Source organism: Phasianus colchicus, chromosome 16 (genome assembly GCF_987193195.1).
Source record: "Phasianus colchicus chromosome 16, bPhaCol1.hap1.1, whole genome shotgun sequence".
NCBI classification, from domain to species: domain Eukaryota; kingdom Metazoa; phylum Chordata; class Aves; order Galliformes; family Phasianidae; genus Phasianus; species Phasianus colchicus.
Genome location: NC_143451.1, coordinates 2348169 through 2372496, shown reverse-complemented (window position 1 = coordinate 2372496; position 24328 = coordinate 2348169). Strand labels below are relative to the sequence as shown.

The following is a 24328-nucleotide window of genomic DNA, read 5'->3' as shown; positions in this document are numbered from 1 at the left end:
TTTTTTCTAGAGATTTTAATACTGCTTTTAAACTGTGCTGATACCTCTGAAGCCTCGTAACAGTAACATCAGTAAGAAAAAATGTTCCTTGTTTTTTTTTTTCATAGTTTGAATTATGGAGAAAAGGAAAAATGCTGTTCTGCCCTAAAGTCTCTTATACCCCTCTTGAGACCAAATGAAAATAGGAGAGGAATTTCTTTTCAAAATGTGTTTTAGCGTGGGCCCACACAACATCATGTTTTCCAGAAAGCAGTGGTTGCCATTTGTGCACATGCTAAAATTAAATCCCCAAAAGTCACCTGTCGAGAACTTGTCAACCACTATGAATCCCTGAACATGATTTTTGGTTTTACCAACCAGAATTTTTGTTGTGACAAATAATGACAAACAGAATTCGGCTGCTGAAAAATTTCTTTGATGTCAACCTGTAACTTCACCACTGGAATGACTGCCCTGATTGTTATTGATCAGTAAGGTTCTGACTTAAAAAGCTTCCTTACCATTCATGAACTTTAAAAGTACCTGGTCTCTATGGAACAGATAGAATAAAAGTTCCTATGTATTGAATTGGGCTTCTGCAGCTTTTTAAGCCCACCGACTTGTAGTTCTTGCTGTGCACAGTTCAGAAGATGGGTGGTGCTCTAAAGATAGGCATAGAAGAACTAGTTTCATAGCAAAATGGTGTAGCAACAATTTCTTACATGAAACAGAAGCAAAATGTGATAGAACTTTTTAAAACATTATAACTACAGCACAGCCATGCCCTTCTCCACCTTCCCCGCAGTTCTCTAACACCAAAAAACCTTAAAATGCTGGTTTAAAGAAGGATGTTGAGGTCCAGTGACTCATTTTGTCAAGCATCCATGCACTAATGTGGGAGCCAGCAGTAAGCAGAAGTCAAATTTTCAGTCTCTGGAGAAAAGAAAATTTCACTTCTGCAGCTCTACCATGACAAACTAGTGAAGAAACTGATCCATTGCACATTAAGATGCGTTTCCATGGGTTGTAAACCTTGTCAATATGGGCATGATCCTGCATTCATAATTTCATAACTTTAAAGATGTTCTCTAATGATGAATCATATTAGTGATGTATAAAAGGCAATCCTCATCTGTCAGTTATAACGACACCTGTGTGTGTTATGTACATATATACGGATGGATGCCCCTCCCTGGAAGCACTCAAGGCCAGGCTGGATGAAGCTGTGAGCATCCTGGTCTAGAGGGAGGTGTCCCTGCCTATTAGGAGAGGGTTGGAACGAGATGGTCTTAAGGGTCCCTCCCAACCCAAACCATTCTATGATTCTACTCTCTCTCTCTTTATGTATATATATGTGCACAACTTTCTGAATGAAAAAGTCCTTCCTCGGAGTTAAGGTGTAGTAGTATTCTGAATGCCACTCAGAGCAATAAGTGGAAAGGTTGTTGTTATAGAATGCAAGAAAAGACACAATATTGGTCATAACATTTCTTTACACATTCACATGGACATGTTTGTGAGACAAGTTTATCTCAGTTCGTCAGGAAAAACTTAAACCTGTGGGAATTCTAGGTACTATGTAAGTAACAGCCAACTAAATGCAGTGCTGTAAGTAGGCTCACTCACTGGCAGAAATGGATATTCTTATAAACTCTTTTTCACTGAATATAATCTGAGGGCTCGTTCTTTCTTCTATTGAAATCATTGGCAAACCTCCTTTCACAAGACACAAAGCCAGGTTTTTCTCCACCCCTGGATACACAGTCCAAACAAAATGATTTCCATAGGAACGAGGGAAGTAGCTCACTATGTCAGAATCTGCACGTGCTTTAACTGAAAATACACTACAGCACATTGAAAGAAATAACAAATTAAGTCTTGCACGTTTGGTAAAAATGACAAAAATGCTCCGTCAAAAGATCACACAGGAAGTGGACAGAAATAGTCAGTGTGATCCAGCACTTCTGCCAAAACTCCCTCTGGAGATGGAAAGTCAAATTCCATACCAAAACCTCTCTGATCCAGTTCCCCACTCATGGGACATCTGTGTAAATCCTAACACACAAACCACTGAAACAAGAGAAAAATTAAGGTGTTTTGCATTTAATCCATATGATATGAACACTGCATCAAGGGTATGAAAGTCAGTAAAGAATAGATAGAATAAATACCAAGATATACATATATGCAACATTATAGATGCTGCAAAGAGTCACCATGAAGAAACAGATTAGAAATAGGGGGGAAAAGTCCAGAGAGAGGAGTCAGTGATGCTAAAGAAAAACTAGATAGTAATTAAATATCTCAATGTGAACCACTGCTGCAAGGTACAACATGAAAGAAATGCAGGTGACTTGGGTTCTGAGGGAAAACCTCAGCTCTGTTCTAACCAACACCTCAGTGCCCCTGAAAGAGGGGGATCAGTCCCTTCTGGCTTTAACCACATTTTCCCTTCCCTCCCTTTTGGCCACTCATTCCTGCACCCTTCCTTCAGCCACCTGTGATACTAAAAAGCTTCTGTGAGTCAACTGAAATGACTGAGAACAAGGAAATACCCAGGTTTTGAGTGGAATCCTTCAGGTTTGGGTTGTGGTTTTTTTTTTTTTTGCTTGGTTATATTCTGATGGATTAAGCAGTGGCATCAGGAGTCACTCCCTGTTGAAACTTGGTGTCAAACTTGTTGATGAAACAAGCACAGGCTGAGTGAAGGAGGTGTGATGATGGCAGAGGGCTCCCTTTCGGAGGCAACACATCAGAAATCTTTCCTTATGCTGAGAATCCCAGCCTAGTTAGGAGGATATAGGCAAAGTTTTTCCAACAAGGGCAAGCCAATAGATGATACTTAAAGCCACTGAGCACTCACAAGGCATTTTCTCTCTTCCAAGCACTTCAGGGAATCCTGCCTGCTCAGGCAGCCTGCCACTCCTGTACATGAGCGAGGGCAAGGAGTTCAGCTCGGTCATCTCTCCCCTCTCCCAGCCCTGCACCATATGAGCACACTGGGGTACTTGGAATCAGCACTGGTATTTCTGACCACGCTGCGCAGTGCAGCCATGCCCCTAAGCCCCACAGCCCTACCGGCTCTGTGGACAGATGGAGCTCATTTATTTGTTAGCAAAGGTCACGTTCTGTTCCTTTTTGTCTAAAGAACATTACGAACAATTTGGAACTGCAGGAATAGACATTTTTTTTAAAACTTCGCTTGGGTCTTCAGGGTTCCAGAAGAACTGAATGCAAATCCCAGCAGTGGGATGCTTATTTCTACTACAGATGCCGAGAGCAAGATATCTGTAGTTCTTACAAGTAGCTTAACCAGTGACAGGGAGAGGCACGGCATCACGAGTGACTACGTGACTCCAGAAGGACTAAATATAAACACCTGCCAGCCTCAGAGCATGATTTATGCAGACACTTGCACTATGAAGAGCAGTGCTAAGCCAGGCTGCCGCTCTGCGTGGGAACGGCACTGGCTTTTGTTTGCAGAGGTAACAATTCAGAGTGACACTGGCTGCTGATGTTTGGCTGGACCGAAGCCATGACATGTCAAGCAGTGAGCATCATATTAGTTTTTCTACATAGACAGATCAAGAACGGAGGGCTACTGTACTTGGAAAAGACAGCTATCAAGAGATTAAATACAGCCAGACACTTACTGTGTCCATGGGTGCCTGCCCAAGATATAACCTGCTGAGGCTATTGCACAGACACAGTCAGTTTGCCCTGCTGGCAGCTCCGAGCTTCTGATTTCCCTTCCTAGCACCTGCAATGTGATCAGCATTTCAATTAGTGAAATGACTAATTGCAGCAGCGGAGGCGAATATGCAGTCTTTCTGGAGGTAAAATTTAAGAGTTCTGCTCCTCAAATTGGAGTCAATGGTCATTTTAACATAGATACTTTGCTGTGGACTCAGACCTAAAGTTCCAAACCATTTAAGATTTTAGCAAGCTGTCACAGTTCCATTGGAAGAGACCAACAAGGATCGTCATGTCTGGCTGCAAAAGCAGAACATTTGTTTCACTGGGCCAGAACTGCTTGATTCCTCCCCCCTTTTATTTCTCTAATTTGTAATGTATCCATCCAGCATCAGAGTACATTGAAAACTCCCAAGACCTAAAAGCCACGCAGCTGCTGATGGGGATTCCCTAAGAAAGACTTTCCTTTTAAGGAAAGCCCTGCTCTTACAATAAGACAGGCAAAAAAATATTTGTGTAGAAAGGGTTCCAAAGTTCCATATACTATGGGACATTTGTTGAAGAGAAATTCCGCTCCGATCTTTTTTGATGTCAATTAAATTCAGACCCTTGAAGTAGAACTACTGAAGAGGCAGCGTTTTAATTAAATCTTCCCATGATCTGAGTTACATGATAAAAGGTGCACTTGGATATTCCCAGCACTCTTGTTTGTTTAACAGATACCTTTAAAGAGCTTCAATACTTCCTAATTCATTCTTCCCCTCCCCCAAAATCTCAAAGATTAACATAAATAACACAAAACCTAAATCAACATGAGAAATGAAAAGTCCAAAGACTTGATAACACGAAGGCATAAAATGTTGCTGATTGTCAGTAACCAGGGACAGTGATTCTGTTTATTGCCTTCATCTTAATTGTTTTGAAATGAAATCCTTACTCTTTTGCTTCTGTTGTAAAATGAAGAACAACTCTTTGATCACATATCATCTTCCCACAAAACCTGTCTCACTTACTGGATGACCTAAGAACTGAGAGATGAGTGGACATTCGAACTGTGATAACTAGGAGGGTAAAAACGACAGAACTGCTCATTAATTTTGTATTGTGAATTCGTAATCACACCAAGAAAAACTTCTCAGCACTTTGTATTTTCTCTTGACACTCAAGGCCCAGCTGCAGCTGTTCTCTATGTCAGTAGTGGGGACTTTCTGCACATCTGAGCTTTGGTGACAATGCTGACATCCAAACCAGAGGAACACACAATTAGTAGTCAGAAGTTTGGCTAATGTGGATTTTTTTAGAATGATAAAAACAAGGGTTTCTCCCAAAAAAATACATAATTCACTTCTCCAAGATGGAAGTAAAGTTCTTTAGGAACAAGATCATGAGTAACAGCAAGACAAATCAAGTAGAGAGATTTACACAGCACATAGCTATGGGCACCCCAACGTGTCCCCAGATGTCCCAAATCCCCATCTGTCCCATTCCCCTCCCCATGTCCCCATATGACCCAGGTCCCCACCCTGTGGTGCCCCAATACAGCACCAGCCCCACCTTGATGACATTGCTCAGCGCCTGCACCAGCTCTGTGGGGAAGAGACAGCCCCTGTGGTGTGGCTGTAGAGCTATGGGGCTGTTGGGGTCTGGGAGCACACAGCTATCTAAGTCTGCAGAGCATCCCGTCAACATTTTTCCTTTCTGATGAGCCTTCATGCACTGATCCAATCAGTGCTCCCATGGAAAACCAGTATAAGCACACTTACACAAGAGCGTCATGTTCTGGCTTCTCCTGACATTTGGATGCTTGATTTTGCATTCCTGAAATATGATGTGAATTGTAAAAGCAATTTGGAAAGGTTGAAAAAGTACAACTCCACTACAAAGGACCACACGTTACCCCCAACCTGAACAATGGGCAGGCTTCAAAAAGCCTGGGCATAACCAACTGTTCCTTTCTAACTGCCTTTACTGTGTCAGGAATAAGGAATTGAATTCATCAGACTCCCAGAGGAAGGGCTCAGAGCTTGGAAGCACAAAACAAAACCAAGCTGCTGGCTCTCTGCTCTCTGTGTCTGGTAACAGTGCCTTCCCAGAAGCCAGGGGTGAACACATGAAGGCTGCAATCAGTGTGGGGATGCACCCACTGCTCTGTAACACAGCTAGGGGCTCAGAGAGATGCTGTGAGGAAGATGGCTCTCATTCGAGGCTTTTGGAAGACTGATCAGCTATGGTTCTGTTAAGGAAATGTGTACAAAGACTTCTCAGACTATTTACTGAAATAGATTTGTTAGGAGCAACAGGAGATGCATCCTTCCTGGGCTAAGGCCTTAGCAAAGTGTCAAGTTCCAGATGAAAACCATGTACTCAGAATGTCTTCATCATGTTAGAGAAAATCTAATTACTTCGCCAATTCAGATTAAATTGTATCAGAAGCAGCAGATGATCTCAGCCTGCAGACACAGGTTGCAAACAGATACCAAACAGTGTAACTTTTGAGATTAAGAGAACTGAAGTTAAACATAACATTATCATTTTAGCACTAACACAATCAGTAGGAACAAGCAAGTTTCCTCAAGAGAAGAATATCCTGAAGTATCGACACACTCACAGATGCAATTCAATTAGCAGCAGTTGAAGGTGGTACTGTCCTTCAGTGCAACGAATTCCTAAGAGCTGACTGAAATTTAAGTTGATTTTTCAGATTTAAACACGCTGTCCCAAAGCAGAGATAGGTTAGCAGTGTGCTCACAGACCGTTCCTCCAGTTTAGATGGCAGGCAGTAAGCTGTGAAGCCATGGTGAGATGTGCAGGTTCTGTACTGCTCCTACATAGTGAGGGAAGCTGTGCTCACTCACCTCTTCCCATGCCTGGTAACTGAAGTACAGAAGCTGGCCTGAAGTTTACACTAACAACTTTGGAAGTGCTGTTTCTCAGGGGAAGTTGTAGATAAGTATTAGGGCATCTTGCAAGGCTGCTTAATATGAATACATACACCGTGATGTAATCTGTCAACAGCTTGAATTCCAACCTATCACTGCTTTTTCCCTAAATGCAAACAAAATAGGGAAAAAAAACCTGAGACTTTCAGCAATCAACACCATCTGATTTTTCAATGAGATCATCCTTCCCAGTAATTCTGAAACACTGTGAATTACCCTCTAGCATGACTAATCTGCTTTTGCAAAGCACAAATAACCCTGGGGCTATCATGTAACATTAAATTGCTGCTTGCAAATAAGCAAATCAAATCAACATTGCTAATCCAGATGGATACTTCTGGTCTAGGAAATGAGCAGTGCAATGGGGAATTTGAACTGGTCTCATCCTTGGGGTTTGGGTTTTGACCCTTGACTGATCATTGTCAAAGCAGAACTCAACAGCCAGGGCCCCAAACTGCCCAGCTGTACAATAAACCCAGCTAGGTTCCCTGCCTGTGAATTAAGTACTTCTCAGAGTATACTGGGATTCGGATGAGCTTCCAAAAAGGAAGAGTCAGAGATTAGTACTTTGTAGTATTTAACAACAGCCACCTAGGGCAGAGTATTGAAGTCATTCAGTACTTACCCCTATCCTTGTTCTCAATAGCTAAATTGCATTAAGAAAGGTGAAGGAAAAGTGTGATAAAAGCAGAGGAGTACTGGATTGACCTCCACTCCTCACTTAAGTGAGACACACAGTAATTATGAACACCTCCTGTTGTGTCCAGTTCTGTTCTGCTAGAAGCAACCCGTTCTAGCTGTAGGAAATGCCTTTGATGGTGAAGCTTCAGGAGATATGTGCCATTAACAATGAATTCAAAACAAAAAAGTGGGATGTCCAAATTACCTATGTTGTCAGGACAGCCTTACACAAGAGATTCTAGAAGCTAATGGTTAATTGAAATGCCTATAATTGTGTTCACAACTGCTATGAACCTCTTACTTTCACGTTCTGTGAATTATATAAATCATTTTGCATAAATGAAGCTTTTAAAAGACACGAAGGCTGTAGTGGAATCAATATGGTTGAACAGCAAGCTCTACATTCATACCAATTATAACAAATATGGAAAGCACACTGGAATGGACTGCAGCTTGCTAACAAAGAGTTTCTGTGTATATAAAATTTAATAGTATATAAAATTTAAATATCAGCAGGCAAAAGAGCAAAGGTAAACACCAAATTTCAGGGCTCATTCAAAAATGCTATTATAGCTATCTTTGTGAAGGACTGCTTATGCCTGGATTGACCACTTACACAAACATGAGAACAGCCTTGACCCTTCCTCAGCATAATTTACAGCTTTGAAGACTCTGGGCGCAGGCTCTGAAAAAATGCTTCTCAGTTGCACATTTTTTAGGTTATCCTCAACCACAGATACTTGTACAATAGAATCACAGATTCACCCAGGTTGGCAGAGACCTTCAAGATCATCAAGTCCAACCATCAACCTGAATTACCTGAATTTATCACTGCATCACGTTCATTAGTGCCACATCCATGTGTCTCTTTTCCACCAGGGATGGAAACAGCACCACTTCCCTGGGGCCATAGGTGCTTTCCACATCTACCACCTTTTTGAAGGGGGTGGTGAGGGGGTGTTTCAGGTTGAAGAAGCTCAGCTTAGGGTTGCACATGTATGAAATAGAAGTAGGTGCTGAGCTCACAACATGTAAAGTTACAATGGCTCAGTAAAAAGCCAGAGTAAGCTGCAGAGTGGCATTTCCAAACTGAGTAAAATTAGTAATTTCCACTGAGAAAAGAATGGAGTTAAAACACTGTTAATTTTGATCCCCTTCCCTCTCAAAGAGCAGTCATTACAACTCTGGAACAAAATGAAGAGACGACAGATCGTACATTAAAAGTTTTAGGATGAAACAGCTGCTATATCCCAATAGGAGGTGTGGAAGGGCACTCAGTTATTGTCCTACCTAATTCCACAAAAATAACTGCTTCCATGTTTCATAAGATCACACCAACTACCTCCTCCTTATTCTGTTCCTGTCACCCTGCTGCAGTTCCAACTTGGACCACGTGCGAGTTTTTTTAGTTGAAAGCAACAGCTATGTAAGACAGTACTGGTACTTCTATGTCTCTGAATAGTGGAGCATGTTAACTGAACAAGCATCCCTAAGTCTGCAAGCAAAGACCTGCATTCCACAGCCTACTGCACTCCAACAGCAAGACAAGATGGTGAACACTGAACCATTATTTCAGGACTAAATTATTACAGATGCTGTTGAAATAAATTGAGTTAGTCATTATCAAACTTTTACAATGCTAAATAAATCCTAATTCATTGGTGAGGTCAACAGGATTTATAACAGTTCAGTTGAAAAGACGTGAGGAGCAGTGAAGACACAATATCTTATGCCCAAAGGGTCCAGAACCCAGGATAAGCTTTAGATCCAGAGGTTTTTTGGTGCCTTTTTTTGGTGTGTGTGTGTAGGGAGGTTGTTTTTTGGTTATTTTTTTTATTATTGTTATTTTAAAATTCACGTATATTATAAGCAGACAAGACAACAGAATTCACTACGACTGAAAACGAAGCATTTTTTGTATTTGACACTACAGATGGCTGTTGACAAATGCAAGTGGTTTTTATAAAGACTGCAAGCCTGCTATTCCTAGTGCATTTCTCATTTCAAAGTAATTACTCTCTCTTCAGTAAGCACTGGTCCTCAAAGTATTACAGAAATCTACTTCAGTGGGAATGCAAAGAACACTCCTGGTGCTCAATATTTTGCTGATACAAAGCTCAGTGTGCATCTGAATATGATTTACTGTCATGAGCTACAACTGTTGCATGTGGTAAGGGCTAGAACTGTAGATTAGTAATCTATGTTGTAGATTCAGAAGTTATAAAGGGCAACATTAAACGGTAAGATATTTTAAGTGAAATATTTAAGTGAAATTCCCTTGTCAGAAATGGACTAATCGGGAAAACAAACAAAAAATGTTATAAGCTTCATGTGAAAAAGTTGAGTGGCCTCTGGTTCTTATTTAACTCCTTAAAATGAAATAACATTTTACTGAGGTTTAATTAAATCTTTCTTCAATTAAATCTCTGTTTCTTACAACACTGGGAGCTAAACACGAGCTATGGAGAACATAAAAGTAAACTTCTTTGATGGCTCACACCAGTAGACTGGACTGAATGGTTACTACTGTGAAGTTCACTCTTGTTTGTTTCTATCACGGAGTTGTGGGGCTTTCTGTACTCCTGGCAGTCCCTTAGAGGATCAGGAATTTCAGTCTCAGCTGAAGGGTTAAGGTGGCAAAGAATGACAAGATCCAACCACTTGGCCAGCATGACTCAGGCATTACGTGAACAACAGAAGAGATCAGAATTTCAACATATACTCCAAACTCTCTTTGTTCTCTACTGCTGTCTGCTTTCTCAGCTATCAGCTCTTCAGTCATTCATGGACTGTCATGGAAACGTAAGGTGGAAAAAGCCTATCTTTCTAACAAGAAGTTAGTTCAGCAAATCACACAAAGCCTTACTGCCCAGTAACGTGCAATGGGAACAGTGACCTTTCCAGAATATTCTGCAGAAAGGAAAAATGCATTCTGAGGTCTGGAGACACTGAAATCCAGAAACCTGCTGCCAAAATAGGAACAGGCCGTAGGCAAAGCATTCTAGCTGACAACTAATCCTTTGTTAACAGTTTCCCGGAAAATAAAATTAGTGCATCCAAATCCAGTCGTAACAGCTATGTCACTTCTGAAAACCTGGTGAAAATTAACGCCTGGAGTCTTTCTGTTTGTAATACTCTGCACATTGAGCTGCTTTTATTTCAGAATAGCAGTGACATATTGGCAAGAGATGTTGAACTGGCACAATGATATTTACAAAACCCACCTTTTTGCTCGAGAGGAAGGAAAAGGATGAAAACAGGACATCCACCAGGTTAACAGGAAAAGTAGGAAAAGAAGCCTGACTGAAAGGACTGCACTATGCAGTGAATATATTCTATCCTGCAGCCAGCTGAATCGGGTTCCAATCCAAGACTTGAGATATTTATATCTGTAATTATTTCTGCATTTTTGCTTTATCTTTAAGGTGTACAAATACATAAGGTCACGTAACTTTTCATGTAAATGATGGCAGAACACCTAATTCAGAACTGTCAAACACTGACATCATTACACAGCAAGAAACACAAGGGTCCTCTCAGAGGGTCCAAAAGATTAATAAATGTTAAAAGAAGGAAGATTTAAGAATTCTCTTTTTAATTCTCTGCTATCAACATCTCTTAAACCAGTAATGTATTAGCATTTGCCCACAGAATGCTTAAGGACAAGAGAGCTCCAGATTTCTTTTGCCATGAGATGATTGTTTTAAGGCCTTGAAAACCCAAGCCATGAACCAAGGTTCCATTTCAATCAGTGCCATACATGCAGAACAAAAGGACAGTTCCTGCAACACACAACTCTGACTGCTAATTACACACAGAATCTTTGCAGGGCAGAAACCAAGAGTTTTCGGTGGGCTGTCTTGAAAATGGGCTACTTGCTTCAGCCCAGACTGTTTGGCACTGAAGCAAAAGTGACAGGATTTTCATTAACTAAAGGAAAGAGTTCCTAAAGAAAATCTGTTCCTAATCAGACCACAGAAAATGCAGTTAAGAGGGCTAAGACCAAGGGATTGTCAGGAGTGGGAAAGAGATGTAAGAATCATTTTCTATGGACTGAAAATTTTACATACCTGCTTAGCCAGGATTTTTTCTTTCCTTTTCACCCTCAACGCCCTCTTTTTTAAGCTCATTTTAACTGTAGGCTTCCTTCTCATGTTTCCCTAGTGCAGTTTGACATGATGCGAGCCTGTAACCTCATCGCTACTGTTGCTCTGACTGCTGGCCAGCTCATTTTCGTCCTGGGCCTGGTGGAGATACCCATCATTTCTCAGGATACCCAGTGGTGGGAGGAAGCCATTGCTGCTGTGTTCCAGCTTGCCAGTAAGTACACTTCTTTTTTTAAGGAAAAATTCGTCCATCCCTACTAAATCCAGGTGGAAAAGATGGTTACCTGGAGAAACTTTCAAGTGAGAAAGCATAGAGAAAAGGCCCAAATCTCAAAACAAACACACACTGTTTAAAGCTCTCCCCTCAAGATTCTGCAGGATGTGACTAGAACCTTTCATGCTGGAAATATCAGAATGCTTTTTCTAAGTTGGCAGAAGACTAAGCCATTCCTTTTTCCTATGAAACCTGAAAGAAACAAAATCAAGGCAACGTATTTCCACTGCTTAGCAGGACAGAATATACCTCAGCAGCTGTTTGAATGCAGAATGACAGGACGAAATTCTGAAGTCTTGCTAAAACACAATTGTGCTTTTAGCTAACTGAATTTTGCACTGCGAAGATCAGCTGGACTTTGGTAGACAAACGTGTCTTGCAAATTTTAACAGGAACAGTTGTAACTAAAATTTCCACAGCAATTCTCATAGACAAAAATTGTATATAGAAATGAGTGAGGAAATCACGGAATCATATTGAGAGTTTTGCAGTAGTACCTTTCTTCTTTACATAAAGTCACTTGGTATTTATTATACTAATCCTATAAAAATCCATATATGAAAGCATCATTAATCGAGTATCACATTCAAATTCCCTACAAGTCCATATTAGAAACATATAATTATTATTAACGTACCCAATAGGTTATAATCACTGTTGTTGTTGTTTTTGTTTTAATTCAATTCTTATTCTTACAACACTGAATATCTAGAATGGTATAAACGTGAGATCTCCAGCCCACACTGCCACAAGAGCAGCATCTAGCCCAGGTTATTTAAATACGGTTCCCATAGCAATAACCACCCACACTAAGGGTGAACCTAACTTCAAACAAGAGGAGGCTGCAGTAACAGTTCCTTTATCTCTCAAAGCATCCCATCCAGTTTCCAGGTGCATTGGCTCAGTGCAATGAAAAGCCAGACATGCAGCCTCACCGCAGACCAGCCTCCCTCCTGACGCACACCGTGGTCTTTTGCAACCTGGATACCTTCTGCATAACTCCCTGATCTTCAGGTGCAATGCTGGCTTTGCTCTCACTCCTTCTCCTCCTCCCCAGAACTCTGCATGTCTGTTTTTCACAGAGGAAATGCATTCTGGCCCTGTTTAGATTTGTTGTTTCATTGACAAACAGCGCAGTGGACAGCCCTGTGCCTTTATTCTATCAAGGCTGCTAATTTTAGACTTTTTTTTTCCTGTGCTGGAGTCCGTTTTAAACACAGTCAGAGAGAGACTGAAGGGCGCCAGGATATCCCGACACAGGAGGAGGAAATGCCTGCTATTACCTGTTATGCAAGCTGAACCTTGAAATCCCCAGTGCTGGGAGGGGAGAAGGGAAGAAAGCCAGAATCAGAGTGATTAACAAAACACTAATGAGAATGGCTGAAGAAGCTGCTGAATCAAGGAGTTCATCTGCTTGTCTGTGTTCAAAAGGTGTGAGGAGATGGATCTGGCAGCTCATGACAGCTGCAGAGAAAGACGTCATGCTCCATGAATCCAAGCTCTCCCATCCGCACCAATGATGCAATGACTTTGGTGGCTATTCCCCCCCCAGTCATCCTCTTTTACAATTCCACCGTGCTCTCCTCTGCTGTCAGATGGCTGGCTGTCTTGCAGTCAGTACCACTTTACACCTCATTTACATAATGCAAATTTTACATGAAACGAATCCTTTCAGATATCCAGAAGCACCAGCTTTGGGAACGTGTATTTAAAAGAAAAAATCCTAAAGTCTGCCACGGTCTCAATATAGAACTGCCTTATTGGAAACCTCTCTAATCTGCCAGAATAGTGGTATATGAATGCTGATTGCAGTGGTCTGTCCTCTCAGGACAGGCAGTTCAAAGTACAGCTTGCACTGACAGAAGAGGCTGTTTCCTCTTTCAGAAAGAAATGCTTTGCAATGTTGGGCCACCCAGACAGGCCACCGAAATCAGCTGCACCAACCAAATGCCCTGGACTGAGCCCAGATGACAGCATTTTATGCATAATGGCTAATGTTATTTCTGATGGATAACAGACAAAACACATGTGCAAATCGTGAGCGTGCCCATCATTTCTGTTGTTCTGATGCAGGATTGCTGCTACATCTAGGACACCACAATTTCTTTAATAAAGAGGAGGACAGGGGCTGCCTCTTGCCCTGCAAACCACAGGCAACGCTTTGCCTTTGAGCTTCCACCCCAAGGATGAATAACATTTCATCTGGTTTCAAGTGCAGTAAAGCATCAGAAAAGAACAGTGGATTATCCAAAAGTACTTTGTCCATGCAGCTGCCCGAGTTGAATCCCTACGAGGATCTACTCCACTTCATTTGTATTACAGTACAGTCTTTTGTCACCACTTCCCAGGAACACACATCCTAAATCATCACATCCAGTACTCAGGCTGGTCGGTTCAAGGTTAAAAGATGACAAAGACTTCTCAAATAAGCCACCTCTCTTTTAACAGTAAAGCAGCTACAGATTAAGTTGTGCAAGACCCTCTGCTTTCACCCAAGTTCAATTCACTGAATTCCAGCCCTGTTACAAAGCCTGTTTTCCATACACATTGAGTAATGTGTATAAGACAGGATATTTTGAGGGTTAAAGCAATATATTTTAGTCCAGACAGATCATCTGTGCGAGAAGAACAAACATTCTAGAATGTACATACTTGGATCTTATTAAATATTTCCTGAATATTGGCTGGGCAATTTATTACACTTTCAAATGTCAACCTGCTACATACCAAAAATGTAAGCACCCGGCTCATGTCTTCTTTTCCAAAAACCAAAAGCTCTGGGGAGATTTGTTCTGCAGTTTCTCAGTCAATGATTCAGAGAAAACGTATCTTGCATCATGTTCCCTCTAACTCCAGTGTCTGTCTGATCTCTAACTTTTGTTAATGATCTGATCTCTAACGTTTGTCACTGGCAGATAAAAACAAAACTAGCAGTCACTGAGAGTGAAATCCAACATTACGGAGGAAGATTTAAGTGTGCAGCTCAGAATGAACATGAACCTGCCATTTACTTATTTTCAGTCACAGCATATTGCTAAAGCATTGTGTGTACAGTCTCCTGAACTCTGAAAGAATTCATTTTTGCTTTAAAAAACTAAGCATACTAAGTATCATCTTCCAAACCCTATCGCAAGTTCAAACCAACCATCTCTGGTCCCATGAGAGACTCCAGGCTTCATTCTGCCACCTGCACAAGTGTTTGACTGCCATTCAGAAAGGATGGACCTCTGACAGAAAATAAAGCCCCAGGAAGCAACGAGGAAGGAAAGAAGAGAGCAAACAGTGTTGCTCCTGGGCCAGCAATGGGATTCACACAGCTCCAGAGCCCTGCAACCTCACACCTCCCAGTTAACAGGAAAGCAAACTGTTTGCTTTGGAAAAGGAATGTGGTGAAAATGGAACCAGTGTTGTATGTGGAATTTTGTGTCACTGCTCAGAAATTTCTCTCCAGAGGGCTTTTCTTTGCTGTTTTTTTCCCAAGGAACTGTTAGAAACTCAACGTGCTGAGCGTAGGATGGGTAACAGAATAACCCAAGCAGTTGTAAAGGGAAATCCATACTAACAGGATAGGAAATAAAGAGCACTTCAGAAAATATTAATCTACTGCATGCAGGAGCCTGCCAGACTAGATCCCAACTAATGTATTCCAGCCAAGATTCCTGTTTTGTACAGTGGTAAATATTAGGCAGTAGAGTGAAATGTTAGAAACAGTGGAGGAAAGCTACAATAAAATATCTTTACATTAGATCTCATCCTGGTTTCTGAAAGTCCAAGATTGGAATAAACCTGAATAATAATGATTACTATTCATTCAAATTACTTATCAGCATTAAATTACTTTAATACTGACTCTCCTGAAGATTAAAACATTTTGTGCCCCCACTGAGCTTGTTGCTTACAGCCAAATCATTACCATTTTACCTCTTCTGAATTTCAAGCCTTGCATACCAACTTTTCCTACGTTTTTCATCTGGCAGCATATTTCATTCCAGATCCTAACACAGCTGAGGAAACCTGAGTTCATACATATTCATGTTTGTGCTATTAAGCCTTAAAAAAAAAAACAAAACAAAAGAGCATTAAACCATTTACCCTCTCTTTCTTCTCAGTATTATAACTTCAGATCTGCTGATATCCAGAAAAATCTTAATGCAGAACAGAACAAAGCAGCCACTGGAGAATATAGCTGACTATAATAATGATAGCAACGTGATCCTGATTTCTGTATAACTTCCTTCCACCTTTTGCCTTCACAGCACCCTCAGGCAAGGTCTGTTTTAAAAGGACATTCTATGGAGCTCTAGCCTAATACTTCATGAAAAAAAAAAAAAGCAAATTAATGACTCTAAGTCTAAAAATTGTAAGAAGAAGGAAGAACTCAGCTGCTTGACTTGTGCTAAATGTTTTTATTATTTCTCACTTATTTTACTGCAGCACCAAAACTTGCATGTTCTTTATGAGCACTGCAAACCTCAGTGATCTGGCTTTCAGTGTCTGCAAAATTAACCAGAAAGATCTTAAAATATGGAAGACTATCCTGCTTATTGTGACTGATGTGCTTCACCTGAACCAGCCAATGGGAAGGGCAGTAGCTCAGGAATGTGCTGAACTCTTCAACTGGTAAAACTGCAGACAGAAGATAGTCTGCCTGTATTTTTCATGACTAAATACAGATTTGAGTAGCAGGCAATTAGTTAAAACATCTCAACATCAATGGCACATTCTGATTATAAAGATGGTATTATTACAGATAAGTATGCAAGTGTAAGGAACAGGTTTTATGGCTGCGCTAGAAATAATACAGTAATGCAGGATTAAAAAAAAAAAAACAAAAAAACAACAACATTTAAAAATCAGTTTATAAGCAAAAAATATTTGAGCTGGAGATGCCTCCTAAAGTTTCAGCGTGAGCCATTTAGCTAAATCCAATGTTAAGCTGCTGTTTGGCCTTTGATGCATCAGAAGATGGAGGACAGTTCTTGAAAACCCTTAAGGACAAATGACCACCACTGACATTTCTACAAGAATCATCTGTCAGTGACTGCTTCTCTCTGCAGTATTCTTCTCGGCAGCTTTTTGCTCAGGCTGACAAGAGCACCTACCTGTCTGACTCATGATCTGCCTTGGTCAAAGGCACAGCTTTCATCAGCTCTAGTTGCCTGTGATTCAGAGGTGCCAAGCAATGTTTGTACTAAAGTTCAGTCTTCAAGCCTGCACGTTTATTTTTATTTAAGCAGATAGCCACCAGAAATTATGTCTAATTCACAGGGAATTATTTTTAACCGTCATTCAAGAACTTGCATTATTTCTGTGGAAATCTCCAAAAGGTAGCTAAGAAAAGAAGGTTTATTGTCAGAAGACCTACACTTGTTAAACAGTGCTCAGCACCTCCCTTAGAAGATTTCCACCAACAAATAGAAGTCTCTCAATCTTACGAGGTTACAGAGATGGATTGGCACATTCAAAGAACACCACAATTGTCCCTGAGAAGCTCTGCTATTCACAACTTGTTTAATTCTTAGAGATGTTTTTAACCCAAATGCTTGGGAGTTTTTATAGTACTCATAATATCCAGCTGAAAACTCAAAGGCAGCTCAAGTCTTGGGGGCATCATCAACCACAACAAGCATATTCCTACAGCTCTCATACTACAAAAAGCACAGAACTATTACAGAGGCTCTGCACAAACCTTGCACTACTTTGTACCAAGCTGATACAGGAAAATATGTTAATTGATTAATCATTTACATTAACTCCTCCATCATTCACGCTCTGGGAATCTACATCATTTTGATAAAAATGCACTTCTACAAGCAGATGATGTAAGCTTGCACCTCAGAGCAGTAAAATCATGCCTTATAAAGTTTACTGAGTATGTAGAGAAGGGAGTGAAGCATTCTCCTCCCTGTTTGCTATTATACAGCATAGGGATGGTATGTGAATTCTGAACAGGCTGGCTGCTCTGTTCTCCTTTGTCTTCCTCTTTCTGGCAGCAAAAGTCACTCTGCAGGACAAGCTTTAAAGAAGAGGATTAGAAACTCTTGCAGCAGTGACCTACTAAGCTGGCTTCTTTGTCTAGAGAAATTAGCCTGCTGTGTGCTCTCTTGCATAGCAGGGAGCTAGGGGATAAGACTGCTTCCTGAGGCACACAAACCCTGTTTCTGATAGAGGCTTTTTACCAGCCCAGGAAAAAAAAATTAAAAAATAATAATAATAAAAAAAGATTTCTAAGTTTCTAGGATTTCTAAGCAGTGGCACAGGCTGCCCAGGTGGTGGAGTCACCATTCCAGGAGGTGTTCAAGGACCACGGAGTTGTGGCACTTGGGGACGTGGTTTAGTGGGCAGTGCTGCTGGTAGGCAGGCAGGTGGACAGGATGGTCTTAGAGGTCTTTTCCAACCTCAGTAATTCTGTGAATCTGAGAAGGCAGCATCAGTGTACTGGGAAGATTTCTACAATTCAGCGTGTGTCTGGGGAAAAAAAAATAATCACATAAGTACAAAGTGACTATGAAAGTTCTTTTAAAATGCTAGAAGTCTGCAGCTGGCTTACGGCCAGCCACGGTCAAACAGGAAGTTCAGCACAGATCTAAAATACAAGTTCAAAAAGTAGCATTCTCCCAAACCCACCCCCACCAACAGTCAAATACTGTCCCAACCAAAAGTCTTCCTAGTGAATTTGTTATCTGTTTCCTTCCCCAGCGGAAAAGCCCCCCCCATTCAGGCTTGTTTTGCTACAGATGGGAAACAACTAGAGATAAACAGCAGCTCTATGGGAAAATAAAGTACTTTAAGTAATCTCATCAGGATTTTTAGTAAAGATCTGGCCTCTGTGCAGACTTTCAGACAATGCACAATAAGTGACCTGAAATTGATTGAAATACATTTCTTCCCAGTGAAATTATTCCAGGGAAATTCAGCTATGCATCTAAAAGCCCCGTCACGGCTATCCAACAGAAATGAAATTAATCCAGTCCAAAATATTTAGTATTTTCATAACTAAACTCAGAGTACTGAAGAAATATAGCCCAGTAGCATGTATAGAAATAACCTCCTGATGCAACTGGTAAGAGTGCCTACCACTACGCTTACTACTCACAAACAGAGGACAGGTGGGAGATCTGGAGGTCAGGAGCTGTCTTGTGGGCACTGTGGGCACTGTGGGCAGTGACCACAAAATGGTACAGTTCTCTGCATCTGGTGAAGTCAGGAGGGGGCTCAGCAAAACTGCCTCCTAAGAGGGTAGACTTTGAACAGGTTGGGACATTGGTAGGGAGGATCCTTGGAAGTCAGTCCTGAAGGGTAAAGGGGTCTGGGAAGGCTGGTTGCTCCCCAAGAAGGAACTCTTGGAGGTGCAAGAGCAGGATGGGGAAGAAGACCAGTGTGGATGAACAGGGAACTTAGAGACTCCAGGAGAAAAAGAGTTTACCTCCTGTAGAAGAAAAAGGGATGGGCAACTCTGGGAGAGTACAGAAAACTTGTTAGGATATGCAGGGAGAAAATTAGAAAGGCACAAAATGAGCTTGAACTCAACCTTGCCAATGTAGTAAAAGAGAAGAAAAAACATTTTTACAAATATATTAACAATAAGTGGAGGGCTAAGGAGAATCTTTATCCTCTACTGGATGCAGCAGGGAACGTGAGCACTGAAGATAAGGAAAAGGTTGAGGTTCTCAATGCCTTCTTTACATCTGTCTTTAGAAGTCAGATCAATTATCCTTAGGGTACTCTACCCCCTGACCTGGAAGTCTCGGATAGAGAGAAGAATAAACCCCCCATGATTCAGTTGGAAACAGTTAGAGACCTACTACTCCACCTGGACTGTCACAAGTCCATGGGGTTGGATGGGATCCACTCAAGTGTGCTGAGGGTGCTGGCAGAGGAGATAGCCAAGCCACCTTCCATCATCTATCAGCATTCCTCATCAACCAAAGAGATCCCAGAGGTGGCTCCCATCTACAAGAAGGGTCGTAAGAAGGACCAAGGGTACTACAGGTCTGTCAGGCACCTCAGTGCCAGGGAAGCTTATCAGAGAAATCATCTTGAGTGAGATCATGTATGTGGGACAACTGGGGTCAGGCCAAGGCAGCATGGGTTCATGAAAGGTGGGTCCTGCTTGACCAACATGATCTCCTTCTATGATCTAGTGACGTGTCTGGTAGATGAAGGGAAGGCTGTTGATGTAATCTGCCTAGACTTCAGCAAAGCCTTTGACACAGTCTGGCACAATATTCTCCTGCAGAAGCTGTACCTGTCCGTGGCCTGGACAAATACACTTTATGCTGGGTAAAGAACTGGCAGGAAGGCCGGGTCCAGAGACTGGTGGTGAATGGAGTTATATCCATCTGTCATGGAGTCAGTACTGGGGCCTGTCCTGTTTGATATCTTTATTGATGAGAGATGAGGGCATTGAGGGCACTGAGTGCATCCTCAGTAAGTTTGCAGATGACACCAAACTGGGGGAAGTGTTGATCTGCCCGGGCAGGAAGGCCCTACAGAACAACCTGGACAGGCTGAGGACAATGGGATGAAGTTCAACAAGACTAAGACATTGGTATATTTACATTAACAACTGATTTAAACCCATTTTGTATAACTACCAGCAGGAGTTGAATTCCAGCACCATTTTTCCTACAGCAGATTTTCACAAGTGATAATGAATCAGAGAATCATAGAATCATAGGGGTTGGAAGGGAGCTCCAGAGATGATCGAGTCCAACCCCCTGCCAAAGCAGGTTCCCTACAGCAGGTCGCACAAGTAGGGGCCCAGTTGGGTCTTGAATATCTCCAGAGAAGAAGACTCCACAACCCCCCTGGGCAGCCTGTTCCAGTACACTGCATGAATTTTCAGGAATATTCAAGACAACACATTAAAATATTGATTTAAATTCCTACTGCTAGTAACGACCACGGTGAAGGCTGTAAAAAAGCAGGAGATGATAACTCCATGAAAATACTCTGCTTTAGCTATGTTAGTAAGATATTAGTCAAATTCCAGTTCCACTCTCTTTCATTACAGAAATTAGTTACTACTGCACTACACACTAGGATTTGTGTGGTACACATGATAACTTTCAAGGTTTTACCCATTAGCCTGACAGAACAGACAACTTGGATATAGCCATGTAAAAGAGGCCTACCAAAATTATGTACACACACATATACACATATATATCTACTTTCCCTGATTAATTGTGGAAACTGTAGAGTAATGTGCTTCCAACTCTCCCACTTCTGTCATGCTTTTTTCTCTCTTACATGTCAGTTCCTGTCTAGCCCATAGCAAAGAATTCTAAACAGATGCTATGTTTTTCACTGAAGAGCTCCAGTGACTCACTCCTGCTATCTGCCAAGTCAGGGAGCTCTGAAACTGATTATCTCCCAGTTCCCTCTCGTTCAGACACTGGCACAGAACTGCAAAAGAAGAGAAAGCCTGTTGCATGATTGGTTGCTCATCTGATCTAGGGTTCAGGCAAAGGGCCTGTGAAGGGAAATGGTCTTGCTAACATAAATAGTTTTATTTTGGGCACTGTAAGGAAGCCTTAGTTCTTTTTCCTGGCAGATAATTTCTCCATCAGATAGAAGGATGCTCATGAAATCAGCCCATCTAACACACTGATGTGCAGCCACTCAGGACAGTAATTGGCCATAAGTGATAAATAAGCAGGAAATAAAAAGATAACCAATATAACTAAAAGCTGTTTGTTTGGGGAAAAAAAAAAAAAAAAGGCTTGAAAGTATTCCTACAGCATTTATTTACCTGTATAGTGCCATAAGGAACTGACTACTGCTGCCTCAGCTAAACAAGGCAAATGATGGGGCAACGTTATGCCCAGGGGAGTACAGCTCACACACAGTCCCAAAGACTTTTCCCAGAACAAGCAGATCTGACTTTCAGTAAGGAAATGGGAAAAATAAGTGATCCATTACTTCTGCATGTTACAGATAACAGTAAAAACTCATAGACCTGCTGTCAGGAAGGCATCAGTCACAATTCAGCAGCTGAGCACTGTGCTGCAAGGCACTACCTGCCACCAGGGTTACTCTGTGCAGCTGGTGATCCTCACCTAGCTTCCTCTTCCGAGAGAGCAACTGCAAGGTAGTGTAAAGTGGACTATTAACAATTAAAACTGACCCTCAGAGGTACCTGTAAGTGGTTGCTGTTAGGTTCAAAGCTTGTTCCTGCTCAGTAAGTAATAAATTTAACTCCATCATTAAAATGCACGTGAATTAAGCTATTTCAAATCCAGCCAGTGCATCTGACAGCTCTTATGGTTTGCATCACACTTTTTTTTCCTGTACTATTTAATGTGTTTTTTTTTTATTCCCCGTGAAAATGTAAACTGGAAAAAAGGAACTCAAGAAGAAAAGTGGTAACAGAATTTTATGATGCTCCAGGCAGACTCATCAGTAAGATGGGTCCCTTGCTTTGCACCTCAATGCCCTCCTTCCTTCCTCTGGTTAAAATTAACCAGAAGGAGAAGAAACCGGCCTGCAATTTTTGCCATAGGAATTACAAGCAGCCTCCTTTTCTCTCAGCTTCCCGTCTTTATATGAGAAAAGTGGTATCTATCAGCCATTGAAAAGTGGATGGCAATCTGTAAAGAGCAAAACAGTTGTATAAAAACCTAAAGACCTCAAATAGAGAAGAGACAAATTCTCCACAAGCACATTACAGCTGGTGCACTCTGCTCTCAAAACCATGACATTACAGAACCAAGACACTGAACTCAAGAAGACTGCAGTAAATGTGTTACTCTGGAAATGAAACAAAACTATTTTATTTCCCAGCTACACCAGAATCTTATGTGCTATTACTGCTAACCATAAAGGCAAAAATCATACAGGACCCAGAAAACAGTGAACAACATAAAGAGAATTCAAAAGCAATCAAGGAAACTTCACAGAAAAGGAAGAGCACAATTAACTGGAGTTGTGGGGACAAAAGGGGCATTCTGGAAGGCCCAAACAACATCAAATTCAGAGTGGGTTTTGACTGCACAAGGAAAGAACTTTTCCCCTTTCAGATGAGCAAAGCACATGAATATAAAGCAAAGTGGACTCCTTCAAAGACAAGTGACACACCTTCAACATTCTATCCCATATTCAAGGATGTAGATGACAAGTCTGGCTTCAAAACAACCAGGATTTTTAAAAAGCATGCATAATCTGCTATACAGCATGTCGTCCAACACTTATGATCAAAAAAAGACTTAAGCCTGTCAATTTATGCTTGACAATTAAGTTTCACAAGTTTTCTACCTCAGCCATCACTCAGTATTTCATCAAACAGGAATCAAGAAGCAACTTTCAAACTGGTACACTTAGCAAATCATGGTAGATGACCTGTGTGTTAATATCCCCTCTCCAACTCAGCTATGGTTAAAACTGCCCTCTTTTCCAACTGATGTATATTTTAACAAGGAATCCAAAAGCCTGCAGACCCACGTTGGAGTGCTGATGAGCAGTCACTGCACAGCTCACTGATGTCTGTAACTGTGTTCCATGTGGCCACATTTCCCAGATGAAATTTGTTCATTTATAATTAGACTGAACAATCACACAGCTGCTAGACTTCACGATGCCCCAGAGAGCCTCACTGACAAAATCAAGGAGGAGTTTCATCACTGTCCTTACACTGACTCAACATTTTAGAACTCATCCAGAGTATGTTAGACTTCCTTTGCAGCAAATGCTTCTGCAGACTGGAAAAATGGCAGCAAAGACCAATTCCTACCATTAGAACCTATTTCTTCCATGTATATCCTTAGGCAGAAATGCCTCTCTGCAAGCCACCTCTGGTACCTCTGGGACAAAGCTACTGTAGGAGAAGATGCACCATGCAATTGAGTTAGAAATCACCTTCTAGGCAGGCATGAGAACACCAAAGCATTCAGATATTTCCTGAGTTAATACTCACTCCACACCCATTTATAAGGAGGACTAAGTCTTTGCAGTGACTCAGGATAATAAAAGCCATGCTTATTTGAGTGGCGATGGGCTCTCTTCCCCTCCTACTTGTATTTAATGTCCCTACTTTTTCCTTCCTCCTTGTGTATAATTTGCATCTTTCCTCTTCACTGCACTGCTAGCGTTTTTCTAAAAGAAGAAACACCTGACAGAATGACACTCAGGCTGTGCTCTTCCACAGAAAAACCGAGGTGCAGAGCCAGGCACCTCGGACCATTTCAGAGCACTGTGGTGTATCTGTGGGAACAGTCTCCAAGTGCAGCTAATTGAGAAAACAGAGCAGACTCTGGTGCTTCCTAAAGAAAGGCTTCCTCTTCACTTGTCCTTGCCCACGCACTTCAGAAGACAGCATCTACAAACCCTTCTGGCTGCTTATGGGCCTTTGTTTATTCTCATCTTCCTTTGTGAAGGGCTCCCTTTGTCAGTGCAATGTCTTGTGATACGGTGGTGGTTAAGGTATGAGAACTAAGAGAAAGCCTTTTTTTGTGTTAGAAACATATTTGCCTCTGTTTCAATCGAAATTGTCTCAGCTGAAAGGCAGTTTTATTTAGGAGTAGGGATAGAAAAACAAATACGAAGAACAGGGAGCAGAAAACGAACTGTGCTTACTGCTGCATTCTTCAAGGAAAGGGCATTCTTCTTAACATTAAAAAGTGGGAGTCGAGGAACATGGATTCAACCTGTTCTAA

At 41.4% G+C, this 24328-nt stretch overlaps 2 protein-coding genes across 5 annotated transcripts in view; one reads left to right on the top strand and one right to left on the bottom strand.

The window, feature by feature from the left end:
- IFT140 (intraflagellar transport 140) overlaps positions 1-24328 on the bottom strand; it is an 81735-nt gene that overhangs the window by 19587 nt on the left and 37820 nt on the right. The window lies entirely within an intron of this gene.
- TMEM204 (transmembrane protein 204) overlaps positions 1-24328 on the top strand; it is a 29122-nt gene that overhangs the window by 2008 nt on the left and 2786 nt on the right. Inside the window, exon 2 of the mRNA XM_031595405.2 lies at positions 11457-11612. Within this exon, the coding sequence (XP_031451265.1) occupies positions 11457-11612 (156 nt within the window). The remainder of the gene's footprint in view (positions 1-11456; positions 11613-24328) is intronic.